This window comes from Rhamphochromis longiceps, linkage group LG10 (genome assembly GCF_057381845.1).
Source record: "Rhamphochromis longiceps isolate RC_006_pf linkage group LG10, R_longiceps_female_GT1.1, whole genome shotgun sequence".
Classification (NCBI taxonomy): Eukaryota; Metazoa; Chordata; class Actinopteri; order Cichliformes; family Cichlidae; genus Rhamphochromis; species Rhamphochromis longiceps.
The window spans coordinates 11,135,163-11,158,499 of record NC_140566.1 but is presented as its reverse complement, the minus strand read 5'-3'; the positions used below and the strand labels follow the sequence as shown (position 1 = coordinate 11,158,499).

The 23,337-nt window shown below is 39.9% G+C and overlaps 1 protein-coding gene across 1 annotated transcript in view; it reads left to right on the top strand.

Moving 5' to 3' along the window:
* pcdh1a (protocadherin 1a) overlaps positions 1–15,742 on the top strand; it is a 108,371-nt gene extending 92,629 nt beyond the window's left edge. The window contains exon 5 of the mRNA XM_085420151.1: positions 11,846–15,742. Coding sequence (XP_085276277.1) covers positions 11,846–12,216 — 371 coding nt within the window. The 3' untranslated portion in view covers positions 12,217–15,742. The remainder of the gene's footprint in view (positions 1–11,845) is intronic.
* The last annotated feature ends 7,595 nt before the right edge of the window (positions 15,743–23,337 follow it).

The window sequence follows — 23,337 nt, the reverse complement described above, 5'->3', positions numbered from 1 at the left end:
CCAGTCTATGTGATTCATAGAGGAGGTAGAGTGCTATGCATCGGGGGGGAGGAGAGGCTGGCTAGGGGCCAGTTCCACTTCAACCTCAGTTGGTTGGGCAGCTCAGGCCGGCATCAGAGTAAGCCCGGGGGTCATCTTTCCATCATATTGTGATGGGGACTGAGAGCCGCTGAACCTCCCTCTAACTAGTGTTCTGCCCTTCAATGATGGATGGCACTTGAGGGACTGGAATTGTACTGTATGGGTCTGACATGCATTTCCTTATTTCCAGTGAGTCTCACAGGGACAGAGTCGCTCTCGCTTTAAGGCTTTCTTACAGATATCGCAGAATTCACTACAGTTCGGGGACCATACAAACTCAATGAGGCCTGCATCCAGTGAAACTGAAACTGTCCTCTGAACACAGAATGAAAAGGAACCGTGCGTTTTTTTAAATCTTTCTCGCTTTTTCCTCTGGTGGAAGAATCAATTCTTAATTTGCAGTTTTATGTTAACATGGTATATCAGGCAGTCAATAGCATACATGCCTCGAGCTAAATAAAATGACCTGAATTAGTCTTGCTTACCCTCATGGCCAAATATAATACAGTTGTGCATTTAAGGTGACATCACTGACATTTTACTTCCATACTGAACTAAATCATCAGGATATTTCCAGGGCCCTGCCCGTGTTTTTGATCCATGTTGCACCTCACTGATTATTTAATCAATTCTTAAATTCTTTGGATCTTTCAAAACTCTGTTTAAAGCTACATTATATAGTGGACTATCCCTAAATAGTCCTTGTTTCAAGGCAAAGTAATTCTGACAGAATATTGCATGACTACGCAGCTCGGTCTCACCATGGATTCCTGTTAGATCTTCGGTCTAATTAGAGCGTGTATTGACTCTGCTGTTTAATCGTGACTGATATTTTCTAGTTCCCAACTACAGAGCTGGAACAGAGACATGTACTGTTGGTTTTCATGCAACCTCTTTTAACTTTAGAAATTATATCTTTTTCTTTCCTTTTTTTTTTTTTCAATTTCCCTTTGGGTAACTTCCTCTTGGATGGTCATGCCATGTGCAAGGCCCCAACACTTGTCACTCATCTTGATGAGCTGTCTACTGAAACAGTATCTAGCCTGGAGATGAGGTACCCATCAAACATACAGCCGCCACAGGCCCTGAGAAAACAGATGGCGAGAGAAGACACTTTAATGAAAAGAAAAATCTTCAGATGTTTACTCTTGTTGTGCCTTTGGTATTTGCTTTTTTCCTTCAGGTATTGATTTACCACTTAGTTACCGTAAATGTCGGGCTATAAGCCGCTACTTTTTGCACAAGCTTTGAACCCTGCGGCTTTTAGTCAGGTGCGGCTTTTCTATGGATTGTCCGTGATTTTTGTCATATCGTAAGACGATTTGTTTTGTGTGTTCCGCTGTTGTACGGCACTACGTTGCCTGGCGGAAGGATCGGGGTTCAAGAGTGGTATGTTAGTCACATGTCCGTCCGCCAGGCAACGTAGTGCCGTACGAAGTAGCGCGAAAAACAAACTTCAAAGTAGCGCTACGCATTCAGCGGGAGGCGTGGATGATGAGCGGCGATAAACTTGCAAGTTATGCCCAAAAAGCAAGTTATGCCCAACTCCACCGGTGGATTCTGACAGCGTGGAAAAGTGTGAAAACATCCACGATCACCAACGGATTTTGAAGGGCTGGACTGCTGCATGATGGAGAGGAGGACACCGCCACGGCCCTTCTGAGGGTGTTCGACTCTGACACTGACAATGAGGATTTCTTTGGTTTTGAAAGTGACAACGAAGGAGAGAAGAAGAGTGGATGACGAAGCCATCCTGAGCCTGTTCGTTTCCGACACTGGAGGAGAGGACTTTGGTGGTTTTAGTGCGCAGGAAGAAGAGAAAGATGGTGGTGAATGACTGACTTTTCTTCTTGTTAAAGCTGTGTCACTGCACCTGAGCCTAAAAGGTAGTCCGAATCTATTTTTCTGGTGTGCTGTAGGCTACTGTTATGTACTACATGTGCAAATATGTACCCATAACTTGTTTTTCAAAATATTAATAAAAGTGATGTCTCCAAACAGCCATCTCTTTCCTGACAATTCCCTTTGTGCATATTCTCTTACATATGATAAGTCAACATTGAAACACCTGCGGCTTTTGGTCAGGTGCGGCTAATGTATGTACAAAACAGGATTTTCCCCTGATTTTAGCTTGTGCGGCTAATATTTAGGTGCGCTTTGTAGTCCGGGAAATACGGTATTTTTATTACCATGGCACTTGATTGCCTCCCACTAAGCATAATTACATGGTAGTTAAAATGTAACACTAAAAAAAAAAAAAAAGACATGTTTTAGCCAAACAGGGACTGCATGCCATGCACACCCAGGGTCACAGACAGACCCAGACGACTGCTGTGTACATGACCCAATTTGCCCATCAGTGCATTAAATTTTCATTTTATTATCTCATAATGAAGTATATGTCCTGGCCATTTATGACATTTTAACCTGATAAAACATTTATGGTGCTCCTTTAAAAGTGCCTTTAATATATTAGATGTTACTTAAGTGAAGGTGTGGTCCTCATTCTAGTAACCAAAATACTCAGTCTCCCAGACAGACCACATTACAACTACTCCTGATTCTCCACTGAGAAAATATTAAGTTCATTTTGTTATTGTATTAGATGATTACTTCAGTAATGTCAAAAAAACATCAAAGTTGACTATTCTTCACCAAACAAAAGCTTCATAAAAGTCAAACAGTAGCAGCTAAACGCAACAGATCAGAACAACAGGAGAGGGCCGAATCAAGCTGGTGTTAAAAGCTTGATGACCCCCTGCCGTCTTCGTGCATATTTAAAAACTGAAATTTTCATTTTCCTTTAATAATTACATATTCAATCATGTTTTTGATTCCATGTGTTATTTTTCCCCTTTCCCTAATCAAAGCCTTGTCAAAAAAAAAAAAAAAAAAAGAGGATAAATGGGTGGAGAAGCACTGGGAGATTGCCGCTGTTCTTTTCCTGTAGAATTTCTGCTACACAAAAGGCAATTTTCATATTCCGCTGTGCTACAAATTTGAATTGTCCTGCTCCAAACACATAGCTGTATTGTTGAGAGCATTGTGGTAACAGAGCTTTCCATCTCACTGCGTTAGTATGCTGACTTTCCAGAGAATTGTCAGTCATGCAGCAACACTATCTACAGTAAATAGTCGAATAAAGCTTTGCCTCTTCTGGGTCATTATTTATCTGCCACATGGGCGGCTTACGCGATTCTAAAGATCGGATTTTGTGAGATTATGTCAATGTTTGTCCATACTGGTGGTGGAAATTATGTACCTCCTGTTAATGTTTTATTTAAAGTTTTTCATAATAGCTTTATATCACATCAATACATGGCCTTCAGTACATGTAGATGAAAAGATACTCTGCTATAAATCCAAGTCTGCCACATTGGTTTCTGGTTAAAGGATATGAATTAAGATTAGGTGTTAAAAGTCATCACGGAACATGCCGTAGGCGAGGTTCTGTAACCTACTAAAAATATATCACCTCAGATTGGATACAGTCTCTGTGTGTGACTTTATCATTTCTATTCTTTTTATTCAAAGCCCTGTGCAGGTGTAGGCTAATTAGCAGCTAATGTTAGTGCTCCCAAGTTAACCATGTCTCACATTGCAGACTGCTGAGATCAAAGGCAGAATTAGCAAAGCGATACCATCTTGATCGAAAGGTGAGGAAGAACAACAAATGGATTATGGAATACATCCGTGTTGCATGTCAATAAGATCAATGAGCGAAAGATAGTGAGCATCAAAGTTCTGCATAGAAATATACTCCAGGGGAAAATACTGAGAAGGAAATAATTCCTCTTTGATAATTAGACATGGACATCACATGTAAGGAAGGCTTTGATTTTCTTATTGATGAGGGAAAAAATGTTTCCAGTGCAACCACTTTTTTTTTTTTTTTGCTGTCATTTGAAAAGCAGAACATTAATATTCATTAAGTATATTGTGCTTCTTGGAACTTGAATTCGACAAACACTAACAGGCCGGGGACTCAATGTTTAGATTTTCTTTTCAGCATTTACAAAATGAAACATCTTCTACCTGCTAGTATGTGGCCATGAAGTGCTGCCACTCTGAAAGGGGCCATAGAAAGGGCCTAAAGCAGGAAAGGAAAGCTTCAAAGGCAGGGACTAAGAAAGAGACATTCAGACAAGAGGAAGAAAGAACGTTTGGGTGTGAGACAGGAATAGACAAGTGACTCTTGAAGTAAATGTCACACAGTAATCAGAGAATGGCTTGGGTGATGAAACGCTCCGCTTAATTATCATGACAATATTTCCCAACCGTAAACTTCACATAAAAGGTATTTTTGGTGGTCACATTTCTCGGCTTCATCTTCTCTTCCAACCTCAGCACTGTCACCAGTCATTACACCATTTTGCCTTTTAATAATCAATTAATTTGCTCCAGCAACTGACTTCAGACAGACACATAGGAGCACAAAGGATAGTAGTTGATCAGATTATTAGCTAGAAATCAAGTTTTTATATGCTGATGACAGTCACAATGTTATATAGTTGTATCAAGGAAAAAAAAGAACACTTGATTATTGAGCATTCAGTCACAACCCAACACCACAGGGATTTTGTCTGCATCTCCAGGAGTATTTCTAATTAAATTATAAGGAAAACTGAATGGGAAATTTGAGGTTTCCTATTTCAGGAGTAAGAGAACCACAGCGCGGAAGAAGCAAAGTGGGTTTAAATATAATTATGCAAGTATAAATATATTATAAGACTGCAAAAAGCACTGGCAAAAAAACCTGCAAAGCTAAAATGTGTATGTAATCATTTTAATTCTTATTTAATTTAAGATGTTCTTCGACTGTATTGACAGTGACAAATAATTCATGTCCCTTTATATTGTATTTAACTGTGTTTAGCATCGTAGTTAACATATTTCTGAAACTGTATATTTTAATCACAATCAGTGTCTCCCTGCTTAGCATTACATCCTTCATCAAATGTGGCACAGCCCACGGTAAAGATTTAAATGAACAGCATTAATAAAATACCTGCATTGGCCTGAAGAACATATGCAAATTTCAAGATTTACAGTAGATCACTGATGTCTAACTAATGTGATTCAAACTCAATGCACACATTCAACTCTGTCCCCGAAGCTCTCTCTGAATGAATATGAGAGTGAATACAGCATACAGAGTAATACTGTTTATAGTCTCCAAGCTTCCAAGCTGACTGCCTTAATAAAAGATTTAGGTGAAGTGATATAGGTAATTAGTTTTACTTTAGTAGCGTAAAACATGCAGAGTAACAAGCATGATACATCCACATATATATGGACATGAACTTTATGCTAAGTTTGGGCTTTTAAGGATTCTTTTCATTTCTTTTTTCACCCCCACTAATATTTGTTTGAATGTCCCTCAGCAAGTTTCACCTCAGTCAGATGCTTGTGGTAGCCATCAGCAAGCTTCTGGCAAAACTTCTGGCTGGATATCTGACCGCTCTTTCTCGCAGAATTGGCAGAGTTAATTTATTTATTTATTTATTTATTTATTTATTCGGCACAGACCTGTTTTTTAAGCATATTCAGCAACTCTTCAGTAGGACTGAGGTTAGGGCTATTCTCTAGTGTTATCATATGAAGCACAATGATTAAATCAAAGGTTATTTGTAATGATAAAATAAAATAAAATTCTCAAGAATCCTTTTTTTTTTTTTTAAACAATCCCTGTCAACCTTTTAATACTGAGAAGTTGTTGTGAAACATTAGCTTACCCTGGCCTAAAGAAATAATCTATCACAGGGATACAAATAGCCATTCATGTTTAAATCCACATTCACAGCCAACTTAAAATTATCTGTTAAGTCATGCTTTTGGACTGTGGAGGGAAATGAGAGACTCCAACGTCCAACGAGGCAAAATTTGCTTCAGATGCTATATCATGCTACTCCTTTGAATATGTCTCATAGATAAAGGTATAATAATCATGCTTTTGTCCTAACCTAAATATGCCCCCAGTCAGTTTACAAAGAGTCACTCTCTGCAAGCTCTTTATTGAGATTGGTTAACATGGTGATTAAGCCTTTTTTTAACTTTATTTCTTTCTTCCAAAATCCATTTGACCTTAGTTGCAAATAATATTTGATATTAAACAGATTCCCCAGTCTCTGGCGACCTTGTTGCTGGTTACAGGAATGCAATAGCTTGAATTTAAGTTTCGTGATAATGAAATGATATGTTGAACTTACTCGGTAGTACAGGCCCCAGATCAATACTTTTGCTGTCAAGTTTCAGGATCCAATCTCCAGTCCGTAATTGGCCGGCAAGCCAAACATACAACTGTCAGCAGAAGCATGAAGCTTTTCTCCACACACATTTTTCAAACACATGTTTGTGCACTAACAGAGAAACAATTATATCACTCACGAAACAAAGCGTATTGCTATCTTTCCCAGCCTATCACCTGTGTTTTGAATCTATTTTATCTGAAGACGCCTTGCGTATGTGTCACAGTTTGACAAAGCCTTAGTATTGGTTGACATATCACACCGCATATCAACTTCTCAATTGGAGGAGCTGGTGCATAGCGTGATCTGTCAGCAGGTGCTAAGGCTTTGTCAGACGCAGTGACACAAAAGGCAGTTTTCAAATAAAGGAACTCTAAGACAAAATGGTGGATGGTGAGAGAACTGACAGGAGGTGTACCATCACCCAATGAACCATCTACAGCATATTTTCCTGACGTGCGGCTGGCCGACATGTCCACTCATCAGCCTCTGTCAGCGAGAGGCCAGCCCGCTCAGCAAGCTGAGAATTCAGATCTTAAAGAGTCTTTGAAGGAGGTTCTGACATGCGTTTTAAAACTCAATACACATTCTTATCCTGCCATCATGTTCTGTACAGTTTCACTGAGAATTGCTGAACCTGTCTCCACCAAAACAATCAACCATTAAGAGTTCAAACAGACTGAAGTTTTTCGTTAACAGAAACTAAACTATGCTTAACATCGTCATCTTTAGAGCATCATTTCATGAAAGAAAAACATACTGATCTTGAAAGCGGGGGTTGTTCCACAAAAACGATGCTTTAAGAAATCTACATCATCTTTAGCCACAGTATTATAACAAAAAGAGCTTTACCGTGCTTTATCTCACCCATCAGTTTCTGTGTAGTTAAGGTGACAAAGCTTACAAGCCTGCATGTTCTAGTTAGGCTGGCAAGATGTGAAAGTGCACGTCTGAGGTTACAAACTCTGTTTTTGTTCTTCTGGATTCCATTACAATGAGCAAGGAAAATGTGCATGTCAACACTATGTTTGTGCACTTGTAGCAAGTTTCAGTCCTTTAAAAATGTACTCCTCTGGAGAGAAAAAAATGTTTTTGGTAGCTTCTGCTTACTGTGCTTACTGAGAACACTTGAATAACAAGGCTTGACATGTCATAGCTAAAGAAATACAAAATCCTGGTTTCTTGTTTTTCTTCCCAGAGGATGACAGCCACACTATGCATTCACACCCAGTTATTATACCGATAGCCACCACACACACACACACACACACACACACACACACACACTCTAACGTCTGTGATCTGGGATATTTCTTCTTCTTCCTTTTGTTTGTTGGAACTTCTGTAGTCATTTACCTCATAAACTGTTTGCAGGTACCACAAATATACCGTTGATATCTCTTGCACACTCCCAAATGATTGTAGCTGGGTTTTTTCCACTGTTATCCCTCCGTAAGCTGTAGGTCTCTCATATTTGTTCACCATCGATCATAGCGGTCTGGCGCGTACGCTGGAAAGCAGCCGGTGGGGAGAGGCAGCATTTGCAATCAAACAGAGAGGAGCAGTGTGAAATCTCAGGAAGAGGCAGCTTCCCCCATACCCGTGGGCAGGGGATCAGACGATGAGGAAGCCTGCCTCAGACACTCAACACCTCCCACTGGCACCCTGATGCAAGCAGCATGCAAACCCACCCCTCACATGTATCTGTCAGCCAGGGGGTTAAGCTCTGTGTGTACCCCCACTCTGTAACTGCACTGTGGAGTACATGTTATGCTACTGCAGCTGAGGTGCTTTTAGAAGCTTGGCTAAGGTTCACTGCAAGTCGCTGATGTGGTTCTGAATTTGGGAGAAGGTAGAAATTGCTGTTTTTCTTTTCCATGATATTGCTTTAAGCAAGCAGATGGGACTGACCCACTATAAAAGGAGAACGCTACAGGTGCAATCTATCTGTGAGTCTAGAGGAAAAGGATTCTGCTGTGCAGAAAGGAAGTAATGTCATTGAGTCACTGCTCTTCAAAACCAAATCGCAAGCTCTCTAAATCCAGTCAGCCTGTTTCAGCCACTGGCATAATAGTGCTGTGGTTTGCCCATCTGTTCTCAATTGTCCACCTTGGCTCGCCATCCATGACATACACGACTATAAACTCTAAAGGGTTTGTTCCAGACTGTGAGCAGATTTATTTCAGGTATAGGTACAGCAGAAAACAGGCTTGAGTGGGTGAGAAAATACCTATTTTCCCACTGCGCCTTTGGCTGCTCCTTCAACCTGTGGTTGACCCATTTGCTTCATTGTGTCCACCAAATATTCAAACAATGATCATTTCAGCTAAGCGTGGGAGTGTGTTTTGATGCACAGAGTGGACAGTTTTGTGCCACACTGTAAGTGGACTGTAGTACAGCTACAGATGGCTAATGGCCACAGCAAAAGGCGGACACAAAAGTATAATTACCAATATTGATTTTGTGTGTGTGTGTGTGTGTGAAAATGGATTTGAGTGTGACAGAAAGGTCAGTAGAAGCAAATGTAAAAATTTGTGCTTTCACAAATGAGACACACTATCATAACATTCTGTCATCACTACACAATAACTAATCCATTATTATTGCACGTTAAAAACTGTTTTGAGCTGACATGGGTGGCTGGGAATGACACGCACTGCAGAGTGCTAATGACAGCATGCAGCAGCACAGCGAGCTGAAGTTGAATATACCCCTGCTATTCGCTAAATTGTGCATTAAGAACAGCTTGTATGTCAAAGCTAGATTATAAATAAAACCATATGAAATTTAGATAAAGCACTAACAGTCAAGGTAATGGCCTACTAAAATATCTGACATTAAAGTATCTGCTGTATGTTCTCGCTTAATGACGTGTGATATGTACTTTGGCACCGTCGGAAGAAAATGGCAGACTTTGGCAAGCTAGTCGTGTATTTAGCTGTCACTGCTGATTTTCTGGCCCTTGATGATGATGAGCGTGGCTCAGAATGTGCTCTAATTCCTGTCAGTGGTGCATGGCATCATTTCACATTACATGTTTTCTTTTAGTTAAATAATTCCACATTATATTTTGTAAAAAAAATAAAAAATACAGCCGACCTGAAGTCAATAACCAACCTGACAGTGAGTGAAGACGTCACAGTATTCAGTGTTCCCCTATATGGCATTTATCTCTACTGAGTTCAAAGAGAAATCATAAATTAAACAGACCAACAGGACATTTGTGAATTTCAGGAGTTTGCGGTCCTATATGCAGACACATAATGGCAATGCCTAATTTATAAGGAACATGCCCAGTTGTGGCATGTGAAGTCTCTCGGAAACCAGTACAGTGAAGTCTTTCCTTTTTCCTGTACAGTAATTCGTAGATGTGGAGCTGTGCTGATTTTAACACGAGGCCCTCTTGGTGTGGCATAAACCTCCTGGAAGCTGTGGAGAGGTTTTAATCAAGTGTGAAATCCTTTTGGGGTAGATTCCTACACAACTGTGCCTGCGCTTAGAAACAGACTCCTCAACCCTCTCTCCAGCTCTCTTCCCATGAACATCTTTTTGTAGCAAGAGTCCACTTTGCTGCAGCGATGCATACAGACAATGCTCTTAGCGGAACTGAGAAAATGAAACTCCAGTCATCTTGCATGAGGCAATAAACACACACACACACACACACACACACACACACACACACACACCTCAACGTGTACATGCTCGCATCCCTCATTTATTGTAGCTCCTTGTTCTTAATCAACCATAAAAGTGTTGTTCATTCTTATGAAATTAATATTAGTTCGCTGACACTGACCTACTAAACAGATATAGGAATTTGCCACTTAAGCATAATGATGTAATTAAGCATGAGTAAGAACAGTGCTCAGTTGTGAAGTGAAAGTATTAAATAGCCTAAACATCTAGCTGTTTAGGATTACAGGAACAATGAGATTAACTGCAACAATAGATGCCCGATCATTATTATTATTATTTTAATAAACAAAGAGGTAATTGTATGTAGCTTACCCAGGGGAAATGAATATTTTAGACACAAATAGGGACAATGAATTAAGCTAAATGCCATGCTTTTATTTTTAGTAAACATCAGAGCTTTTAACATCTTTAGCACACAAGCTTTTCCCACTTTCGCCTTTGATTGACTGAATTTTCGTTGAACCAGATGCTGTGCTTTTTTCTCTGTGTTTTTTCCCGTAGCCCCAGAGATCTGGCATTTTTGTGAGATAATTATCTTGCCACTGGTCATGAGCACAATACTGATGTTGTGTCTCACAGGCTTACAGTCAAACTGGCATTTTCTCTGTTAGCTGTGAACCGCTGCCTCTAATACGTCACCTCTTGTGGTTACATCATTCACATGCACCAGCTTCTTTCAGCAGCGGACTTTCTGCTTTCTCAACAAGAACATTTGCTCTCATTCGCGCGCCGTCCTGTAGCCGCAAAACAAGACAGCTCTCCCACGACGGATGTCTCGTTCGATGGTGTGGTCACTATTGTGGCATTTGCAGTAATGCATTTATCACGGCAATCAAAAGTTTACACATCAGCGACATTGCACGCACACGCGGATCTCAGCTGTCTGCTCTTCAGACATTGATCTGGCCATCTCAGGCTGAGTCTGAAGGGATAACAAAGATAAATTGAGTGGTATTTAAATTTAATATGGGCTGTATGTTTAGTTTGTCAACAGGTGGTCTGCTTAACCAGTCTGCTGCCTGGCACCTGAACATTAGCGATGAATAAATAAATGGGGCCTTTGTCGCTTTTACAAGCATGAGAGAAACATGTGAGTTGTGAGAGCTAGCTGAAGCAAACTTATTTTGGAAGATTTCACAGCTTCCACAGTGAAACGAGGTCACTGGGTCGTGGACCCATTTATTTAATTAGGAACAGTTGAATAAAAAATTGATGAGAATCAAGGGCAGGGGAACTCATTTCAGTACTGTCAATCAATAACTCATTCAGCAATGGTTTTGCCCAGAGGGATCGAGCTATTCTCTCTGTAACCAAACACTGTACTTCCCCAGTATGTGTGGCTGTTCCATTATGTCCATTCCTGTAGTATTTTTTTTTTTCATGTTGACACCTGCTTGGAGCATCAGTTGCAGCATGCAAATCACAACTAATAGAAATTAACTCACTGCTGTTGAACATGTTAACAACACGATGATATATTACAAACATAGCAGACAAACTGCTGTTGGATACTTCTAAATGACATAGACACAGCATGCCGTCTCTTGAATGTATCACATCAGCTCGTGGGCTACACACACACACAGTAGTGCTCATTACACAGTGCATAGCAACAGCTACATAGCAACTGCTGCTTACTGCTTAGCAACAGCTGCAAAGATCTCAAGGAGGGGGGTGGGTTTCACAGGGTGTTTCAAATGACACCATTTCTGTTCACAAATGCCTTTTTACAACTTTTTTTTAAATGAAAATTGCTCCAGTGTTTGTCGCTGTGAAACTCCCTCTGATGGTGCTTTTCTTCTCTCTCCTGCCCACAGATATCCGCTCCCTCCCTGATGTGGCAATGACTGGAAACTGCACAACCGAGTGCAGTGAACTGGGCCATTCAGACGCCTGCTGGATGCCTGGGCATCCCTCCCCTGTACGCAAGACCAGGAACCCCCCGAAACTCTCCACCTTCGTGCCTTACCAAGACAGAGGGAGCCTGGGACGCCTGGCTAATGGGAACGCCAGGCTGGGTGGTGAGGAGCATCGGCCGCGCCTTCCGCCCTCCCGCAGTGCCTATTCCAGCAGTGGTCATGATGCCAATCAGGACTGCCCCTTAGAGGAGGTGCCCCTGAGCGTAGCCTCTGAGTTTCCACCCACCTCTCCTTCTGCTCACACTCCAAAAAGAGAAATTTACCTGTGAGGAACATATTCATCTGATCAATACACAATTAAAGAAAATACACACTCCCCTCAAGAAGGAGAAACAGGCTGTCCACACATTGAAGCCAATGCCCAATCTGAAGTTAACAATATAGGCTGTGACCCATTCGATCACTGCTTTTCTCATTTTCTCCTTAAAATATTAATTTATTAGCATATTTATGAGTGACTCCACAAAGTTAATTGATGCACTCACTCATTTATTTATTGGAAATCTTGATGGGATACAATTCAGTCAGATGAATAGGAAACACAGATTGAACCTAATCATTACTGTAGTTAGCAAAGTCCCATTCTGTGAAGTGATCTCTTGAAACTGAAAGTTGTGATCAGTGCTCTTGTGCCATTGCTACATCTAATTTAATAGACAGCCAGTCAGGCCATATCAAAAGGCTTATCACTTTTGACTAACAATCAAATAAAATGGTCTATCTTAATGTACAGTGCTGTAAATACATTTGAATGGTGTGTTCTACATATATTTTTGTCTGGCATAAGCTGAAAAAAAAATGCCTCAGAGTTTTAGCATATTTAAGCTTTTCTTTATGCTGCTGTTTAAACTTGATTAAAAACCATCTCCCGGAGTGGAGCTCAATATTGTGGAAGGCATTTATCCGCTTCACACAATCACACACACGCACCCCCTTCGACCCCTAATCATAGTAGAATGGCCTTTACCTCTGCTCCCTGTAGAGCTCTTCCACTTGGTGGAGAGAGCTGTGTGGCAGCATTTAAACTGACATTATGTCCCACTGACTCGCAGCACTGTGACCTATCGTTCATCATGAAAACGGTTGACTTGGCCACAGTACCCCAGAGTCACAATGACCAAACGCAGAGTACTCGCGAGACACGTTCTGATTGGCTTTTTACTCTGCTGATGACAGTATACCAGTGTATCGGTTGAGAAAGCTCTTCTCTGTTGTGACAATCAGATGGGCTCTCTGTGTAATTCACAGTCCATTTTTTCTAAAACTCATACTGCTTTCCGCTCACGGCTTAGGAGAACTTGTGTTGATCTAATGAAGGCCTAAGGAATTATTTACAGGAAAGGGCACTTGAGTGTTGAGAGACACTAGAGAGATAGAGCACTTATTGAGCGTGAATATGATGTGAACTGGATAGGTGGTATGTGCTATTTTCAATGTTAATTGTCAGCTCTCACTGGACACAGGCTTCTGCAGAGGTGAATTCAATACACACTGAAGTGAGTGATTTAACAATGTTGGTCTGACATGAAAGATTCCAACAATAAAAGCTGAAATAAATATGTAATTCATTTCAGTAAATGAATACCTGCAAATACAGTGACAGTGGTAGGAGTAAGGCTCAATTTTGCCGCAACTGCCTGTTAATTATATATTTCCTTGTATTGAGGACAACATGCTTAATAAGTTATTAGGCATTTATCCTCCTCTGGCTATTGAGTAGAGAACAAAAACAGGGCATGCCCATGGGCTTCATTTATCTTCGCAAAGATTTTCCAAGTGAATCTGAAGGATACTGTGTGTCTGAAGGACACCATGTATTAGTCAGTAATTGGGTGTTAATGATGACTCCACTAGCCTGCCTTACAACATCGAAGAGCTAGTCGTTGTCTTTGATTTAAACATTGATTTGATTAGATTTGTAGATACCTTTCACCTCTGTATAGTATTTCCACAGTAAGACTGTGTCTCTGAATAAGGGCGGAAGAGCCTGGAATGGACATTTCCTAATTAGGGTGAGTAATAAGTCCTGAGCTGGGGCATGTGTGAGCATACCCCAGGACACGGCACCCACCAGATAATGCAAATCCACCCACAGAGCTACAATCAGTTAAAGGGGGTATTTTTTTTATCAGCACTTACCTCATCATGCTGCCATTGAAAGCCACGTTTAGAATAATTAACGCAAAAACATATGGAAATTACTGGACATGGCCATGATTAAATAAGGTGGGCGATTATCCTGCCTTGAGGGGGAGAAAGCACATTATGCTGTTTTCAAAGCCATTTAGCGACTTACGTAAAATTCAAACAACAGCCATGATACACTGTGATTAAACCCCCACGGCTCTCCCGAGCTCCCCTCTCATAGCTGTGGCTAGCTGCTTCATGAACTGAAAACAGCGGGTAAGATCACTGACCTGGAATTAATAACAAGTGAGAAAGATACCAATGAGGGATAAAATCAGTGTCACATAGCTTCAGTCAAAACTCGATCTGTCTAAAAGCATTGACTGGATTCAGATTCAGCTCCAGCCTATGTGTCACGATGTAAATTTGGAATACATGTTTTGATTTGTGTCTTTGATCACAAAAAAAATATCTATATATATGGAATAAATAGGCTTTTAGCAGATGTGTCAGAACTGTCGGTTGCTGATCCGAATGGATGGCGAGAGTTTGATTTAAGTCCAAAACAAAAACAAGCCTGGGTTTCTTTTCCCACTCTCTTGATAAGTTGGACTCTCTTGCTCCAGCCAATAATGACCTCCTGCTACTCACTTCTGGAACAATACATCACCAGGTTTGACCTTTCTTTTGAACTCATGCTGAATGAACTGTGGTTACTTCTTTCTCAAACACAGAACAGTTCTCCTTGATCCAAGTAAGAGGACATCACGGAGCACCTAAATACACTCGAAACTATGTTGAATAATGTTTAATTTGTACTTAACATTGATTTAATGTTGAATTCACTTGAGTATCTTTTGCCTATCTGTAGTGTGTATTGTATGGTGATCATTTCTGTGGACAGATGGACAAATTACCGTTCTGAAATTGGCAAGAGATTTTTTTTCTTTTTCTTACTGATCAAAGACTCTTAGCAAACTGGTTGTGTGAAAAAAATAAAGAAGTCTGTTGGTGGTGTAGTGTACATAGATCTCCACAACGCTGTGCCTGCTGTCAGGCAGGCAATGATTTTAGCATGAATTCCAAAGATAATTGGTAGATACTGTTTACTCTTTTTTCTTTATTTTTAACTTTCTGAAATGTCAGTGCTGGTTCATATTCAGAAGGCCCTCTCCCAAACGAACTGAAATTATCTGAACATTTCATTTTTTCACTAGAACAAAGACAATTGCCTTGAAAATACGTCTTTGCAAGAGAGAATCTAGTTGTTATCCTAATTGTTGGTATATTTATATAGGATAAAATGCTTGTGATGCCATGTTTTTGTACAGTTTTATGTACATACAAGTGAAGCTTTCTAAAAGTACTGAGAAAAGCCGATGGCATATAAAAATTGTAACATGTTTTCTTGAGATGTGCACATCTTGCCTTGGTTGGATTGACCTTTGCTGAGTCAGTGTGAATGTGGCCGTTCTATGCCTGCACTGTAGTCATTCACCGGCTCCCACCTCCTGAGGACTTAATCAGTTTTTATGTTTATCGTGAACAGTGGATTGTCTTATCTTACCAGTTTGTTAAATCCTGTGTTCTGCTTTGTTCTGTTTCAGCATGTTGACAAATTCTCTTGTAATACTGTAAGTCCTCATGAACTTTGTAATAAAATCACTTCAGGGAAAAATGAACACTGTCAGTGTTTTCTTTGTTTGTCGTCATTATTCATCACTTCCGGTAGCTAAACAAGTGTTTGGATGTTAGGGTTTGGGGTTTGTTTTTTTTTTTTGCTTTTTTGTAAAAGGTTTTGCAGCCTTAGAGATACATTGTGTAAAATGCATCTCACTCCAGGACCTGGGCTCATTAAGAAGAACTAGTATTCTTGTCATGCGGGAACAGGCGGCTTATTTCTCAGTCAGGAAGCCTCTGAATGTTGAGAGGGAAGCATTCCGGAGGTTGAAGTAGGAAAGTCCCAGGACCTGTGTTCACTACTTCAACTAGAAAAACAATGTGCCAGAAGTACACAGACCCAGTCATGCACTTAGGAAGGAACATTCATTCAAATTGCTTGTTGCGACACATTTAGTGCGAGGATAACAAGGTTGCTGCTGTGTTTTTAATATGCATGTGACTGTAAGATATTTAAATGCCATGGCTTGAAGTCAGAGAGAATAGATATTAAAAAAAATATACTATCCTATTTTTCTTTTTCTTTATGTGTACCTACAGTGTATGTTACTTTAATACAACTGCTGATCTGAAACATATTAGTTAATTATGCGGTAACAACAATAACGTAACATATTTAATCGAGAAAGGTTTAAACACAATATTGTGTCTAACAGCACAGCAAAAAAATCCCTGTTTTGTTTGTTTAGTTACTCTTCTGGGGCGTTTTTTCACCTGAAAACAGAAAGCCCACATCCTACTGAATTTACCAGAGGGGTTGGATGATATAGATGACAAGAGACTGCCCTAAAGATGAGACAGTGAAAAGCTCCAAATAGTTCATAGTAATGCCAACAGCTCTGTAAGGCTATAATACTGTACCCTCTGAATCCACTCTTCAAACTACACAGTGCATTTTAGGTACCAAAGGAGGAGACAGACGCCCAATGAATGTCAGTCTTCAGCAACTTCTCCCAACTCCTCCAGGGGGATAGCCATCCAAACCCAGAACAGCTGCTAGCCTAGTCAGCCTTTTCCCAGCTAGCTATTCTTAGTAGACTTCTGTGAGTGGCACTCACATCAGGTGAACCTCCCTCAAATGGCTACTCACTGCATTTACACTGAGACCAAATGATAAATCAAGACCTTTGTCTTGTGGCACAACTACCTCTACATTTCCTCTTTACCAGTAAGGCACAGTACAGCACCCAACTCTCACCGTCTCATTATCCTTTCTTGCTGTCATTTCCCCTGAGACCAAGTATTTTAAGAAATGTTTGATACTTTATGTTATATGATTCCCCTTTACTAGAAAGGAGAGTGCTATCCTTTGGCAGAGCAGAACAGTGGCTTTCAAATTTAGATGTATTACACTCAGCTGAAAATCATTCGAATAAGCACTGGAGGTCCTCCTGAAAGAGGCACAGAAAAACACTGGAAAGCAGATCTCCTGGCTTTTCTCAAGCTATGTCTTTAAATCACATCTGGAAAAACTACACCAATGGAGTTGAGACAATGGCAAAGTTTGCCACCTATCCTGTCTAAAATGCAAATATAACAGCTGGCAGAAGTGGTTTTAACATCCCTTACTCCTTAAGAGCTATGGAATCCCTTGGGTAACCCAGGCATAAGCCTTCTTTTAGTCTGCAAACCAATCCAAAGTAAATTGGACTGGCAGACTTCCAGCCCCCTTGATCATTTGTTAGAAAGTAAAAAGCTGGTCCACTGTTCTACAGCCTCAACAGAATCTGTGTTGCCCCTCTGAGAGCTCAGATATGACCATCACTTTTAAGCTCTTTTCCAGTACACAGCGTAGGGAGGGAAGGAGGCTGAGGATATTGGCGAACAAGCGCCCCCCACCCCCAGTATGCAAAAACAGATCATTTAACATGGCTAAGTGAATAACTGTACTCTTGTTTTTCACAGATTATCTCAGTGAACTGTGCTAAAAAGAAAAAAAGGGGGACACTGATTTCATAAAATGATTTCACAAAATCACATTTAATTGGATGTGTTAAGGATCACTGTTTTCATTCCTAAATATTTCTTTTTCAAGTAAAATTTCATATTCACTTTAACATTAGATCTACCCATGTGAATGCGATGCTATAATCTAATAAAAAAAAAAGCAACACATTTACCCGGTACAATGAGTATAATACTTTAGATGCACTGAATGGCTAATTACGAAGGAAGGGAAGCATAACGCTCTTTTACTTCCTTCCGTTTTCACCTTTTAGCCTTTAAGTGGAAAGATATATCCATGTCAAGATGTAGAAACTCTCAAAATATTCACACTATATACACACACTGTGCAGGGGCCTTAAAGGCTTGAGTTTTTAAGCCTTTTACACATACCATTACAGGCCATCACAAGTCCATGTCTCTTGAGAATGCAGTGTACTGTATGTTCTTGGATATGGTGTAGATTCAACCTTTTTGCTCCCGTGGAGCTCGCTAGTAGTGCTTAGCAAAAACCGAGGCAGAGGTATATGGGCATTGTTGAGAACAATGCACACTGGAAAACGGGGGAAAGGCCTGACTTGAACCACAAAATAAAGTCTAATAGAGACCTTGAAATCTTACATGCTCTGGAAAGTGCAAGGCATAATTGTAAGTTTTTCTCAAAGATGGAGAATTAAAAGTGAAAAGTAAATCGTACTGGACTCGAGAAAACTCCAAGGGATGTTGGAATGAAGTATGAGTTCTGCTTTAAAAAGGCATAGCTCAAAGAAAGCAAAGATCTAACAGCCTTTTATTTAATGGCAAGAGATGGATTCATGTTTGTGATTTTACAAGACCTTGTCTTAAGGCATGTCTTAAGGTGTCTTAAGAACCGCCACAGTTAGAGGAAACTCTGAGCAACATTGCATATTTATTCATACAGCTCCTAACAGAATGCTTTGACATACACAATTTGTTGTGGTGGACACTTCTACAGTCACATCTGAGCCCTTTCAACACAATGCAATATTGACAAAAGAGTATCTTGCTGACAAAGTGTCGGGGCATATGTGGTGCCTCGTGGGGCAGTTGCTTTCTTCACACAAATGCAGAATTAAGCAAAAAGCCCACACAAACCTGACGTGACCTAAAACTTGCACCCATCTCATTTTTCTTATTTTCTTGCAAGAGTTTTATGATGTGCATTTGTTTACTCCAACATTCTCTTCTTTTACCGTCCGTGCAAAACAGACCTTGCATGAGTAACTTTGCTGAGTTTATCAGGTCTGATGCCATGCTCAACTTGCTGCTAATTTTAGCTCTCAGCTTCCCAGGGAGTGAGAGAAAGCCAATATTATCAATAACATCTAACCTTAAAGCTCAACAGGGACTGCTGCAATAGAAACTCAAAAAATGAAGCATTTTGATGAGGCATGTACAAACTGCATCACAGTGTTTGATAGACCAATAAGTTAAGAACTACTTCATCAAACCAGACAATCCACATCCTTGGTGCGGCTTTTTTTTTTTTTACCTTTCACAGATGTTTTGTGATCTCAATAGCACAGGTTCAATTGTTACTCAGGCATTACAACATTTCCATTCTCCACTGAATTCTGACTCAGGGTAAGGGTTCCATTTTATAATTTATTAGTCTATTAAACCTGCTCGCCATTCCCTTCACTGTTGTAGTGAAAGATGACATAACTGCCACCTTCAAGACCTATTTGCTTCTGGAAATTTCTCCTGTGGCAGGAACTGAGCTTCTTAGAATTGTCTGGCGATGCTGGCTTTCTATCTATCTATCAATTATTAATGTGTCTATGTTCTACTGGAGACCCTCCTACTTGAGGGATGTGCTGTCTCAGTATTATGGTTATTATCTGCTTTTTGACTCATGGAAGTGTTTTTCTATTCAGGGAAGTCAACTTGAATTGGACGGGAGAGACCCGAGACCATGTGGTAATTGACAATCATATGAAGATGGGGCTAGGAAGATGATAAATTGAAGATGTTAAATTGAATCAATAACTCCATACATATCTCATGAGCAGCCTGACTTATAATTCAGTTATACAGATCAGATTCTCTTAACAGTCCAGCAGCCTAGCTTCACCTGTGGTAACATCTGAGGTTGTTTGTGGGATAAAGAAGTGTGAATACCAAGCTCGGAACTCACAAGAAATCTTAAGAATTTGAGCAATGACCATTAATAAGAATTATTTATTTGACAGAAGATTTATTTGAGTAATGACAGGGCATGAGTTAGTAATGTTTGGCCACAAGTATAGGGAGCATGTATTTTACTGGTGAAATGTAGAAAGTTGAGGGTATTGTGATGCATACTTATAATTCTTCTCTAATTTAAACATATATACAAATTCAAGGCTGTTTTGCAAGATGTCCTCATGCAGTTTTTCTATGAAATAAAAAAATCTTTGCAATATATAATACTTTTGAAAAAAGAATACTTTTAATAGGGTTGTGTAAACCGTATTTGTATATATTACGAGTGCAGCTTAATTCTCACATAGATTTAGTTTGAATGAGAGATTTTATGACGCTTAATGACATTGTGAATCAGATTTGATATTGTTTTAGTTCACATCAAGCTGATTATTGCCTCATTGCTCACACTGGCTTGTTTAAAATCTAAGTGTCTTCTCTTAAAAATCTTGACAGTTCTGTATACAGCCATAATTATGGATATTACAAGGTCATATTATTCAAACAGTGAAAAAGCCATCCCTGAATCACTGGGGATTTGGGGATATTCCCTTTAGCAAGTTTTTGCTTTATTTCATCCATTACTGACCGTTAGGCTAATGCAACACATCGGCTACGCTCTGCCTATCTCTCTGTTTTCCTGCTGGGCATATTGTGTCCTACTTGGAACACATGACACACATGGATGCGGACCATTGGCAAAAAGGAAGAGAGAGCAATTTCTTCATAAATGATATTTTAAAATAACCAAACTTTTATATGAGCCTAGGCTGGAGTGCAAAAGAAAAGAAAAAAACTTGAACTGCTATTGTGAACCATTGTGTACATCTGTAATTGATTAGGGATACATAAGAGTTTGCAGATCTATATAGCAGTAAGATAAGCAGGGCAAAAAAATGACTAGACCATTTCTTTGTTCAAAACCATGAGACAGAAGGCTTTCAAAGCTTTGGCCCAGTGCAGTTACTTTAAAGCTTGTACGCTATAATCTACTTGCGAAGTGTCCTACTCAAGTCTAATCCTGAAGTTTGGAGGAAAATTGTTTCTCTGGTGTATTGTAAAGGCCTTACTCTACAGGTTTGCATGCATCTTTCAACTCTGCAACATTTCCACAAATATATCTATTACTGTATTCATTATGGAGCTGCAGGAAGCACCGCCGGGAAACACTGCTCTCCTGTAGCCTTTTCCTCAAGATGAAAACACTACTCAGCTACCGCTGCTGTTGCCTTGGAAACCTGGTCACTCTCACTCTTTTACCCACACTCTTCACCACTCGCTTCATTAAGTGCGTAGCTGCTGGCAATTAGAATAAAACCAGCGGCAGGGCTGGCTGTCTTGAAATGCAGTCTCCAATTAAATACTTTCAAATAGCAATGTTTTTCTTTCCAAGCTACATCTGCTTTCCATATAATAAATCATGCACCTGGGAGCTATGCTTCTAAAAGTCTACACTATGCTTGCTATACCATTGAATGACTTCAAAAAAAATCTGTCTTTTAGTACTGTGTATACAAATGTAATATGGATCAGACATCGCCTTGTAACTAGTGATGTTTTTCCCTTTCTTGCTCAAGCTCAAATAGGCAAAACAATGTTCTAGACACCACGGTTATTTCACAAGAGCAGAAAATGCCTGAATGATCAGTGCAAATCTGCATCAATGTGTGTACACTTCTATTTCAAGTACAGACAGAAACACACAGCAGTTTTTTTGCTCATCCATTCAAGGCGATTGCTATATAAATGATTGATAACTGAAATATAGGTGGAATTAATGACGGTCCTTAATGAAGTCTTTTAGTCTGATCAAACTCTCCAATTTATATTACTTCCCAGCATTTTTACTAACTGAGCAGGTTATTATTGCATTAAAATTGATGAAGTAAATTAGAGTGAATCATCATCACGGGACATTTGCTTTAAGTGAAAAAGTACTCTGGAGAAGTGCACTTGGTATGTTTCTTGTACAACATCATCATTGATTTAACCTTGCCCGTCAGCTCCTCACATGTTCTAAAAACAGAGAAAAAAAATATTAAACCCTCACCATGCACTTCATTAAGTACACCTTTTCAGCTGCCTGTTAATGCAAATAATTAATCACTCCGTCACGTGTAATCTAGAGATGGTCAAGACAACCTACCCAAGTTCAAACTGAGCATCAGATTGAGGAGAAATGTGATTTAAGAGACTTTGAATGCCATATAGTTGTTGATTTCAGATCTGAGTGCTTCAGACATTGCTGCTCTAGTGTGATTGTCATTTGGTAACAATCTCTTGGGGTTTATAGACATTGGTCAGAAAATATGCAGTGAGTTGCGGCTCTTTGGGCAGAAATGCTTTTTGTTAATGTTAGAGGTCAGAGGAGAATGACCAGACAGCTGATAGGAAGGCAACAGTATCTAAAATCACCTGTTACAGCCAAGAAATGCAGAAGGCTTTCTCTGAACACACAATGCATCAAATCTTGAAGGAAATGGGCTATAGCATATACTACAATGCCACTCCTGCCAGCTAAGAACAGTAAAAGCTTCAATTAACATGGGCTCACCAAAATTGTACAATTGGACATTCAAAACTCATCACAACCTTTCCTGTTATGATGAGTTTTGATTTCTGCTGCAAAATTTGGATGGGAAGAGTAGAATTTGGCTTAACTAAAAAGAAAGAATGGATGCAGCCTACCTCATATAAATGGTGCAGACTGTTGGTGTTGGTGTAATTGCGTGGGGGATATTTTCTTGGCATGCTTTGCATCCCTCACCTGAACATTGTTTGAATGCCAGAATCTACCTTAGAATTTTTGCCGACCATTTCCATGTGTTTATGTCCACAGTACGCCCAGCAACCTGTCACAAAGCTCACGACATGTCCAAGGCTACGGTCACACTGCAGGCGAAAGCGCATCACATACGACTTTTTTGACCCTATGCGACCCATACTCGATCATGGTATGACAGTTTGAACAGCACAAATACGATATTTTCAAATCCGACCTAGTCACTTTCGTATGTGGTACTGAATCCGATACATATCTGATGTTTTAGAAAGCGACTGCTGTTTGAATGGTCATGTTGCATTAAATCTTTTATGTCACTGATACAAGACAGACGCCAATTATTAGCGGCGGAGAACACAAACAAGAAAGCAAGGTGGCAGAAACTGGAGACGGAGCGAGTCAATGGACAGAAACTGAGGTTTTGGACTTGATTAGCATATGGGGAGAAATGATAGACTGCTGCAACAACACCTACTAACTCTGTAGCCGCCATTTTTACTTCCGTAAACAGAGCGATGTCTTCTTTTGCGCATGCGGGCCGCTTTGAGGGCCATGAACCGTTCACACTAGAGCGCATTTGCTGTCACAATTTATTTGTAGTGTGAAAACCAGACAAAAAAATCAGTTTTGATCAAAAAATTGGAATTGAACT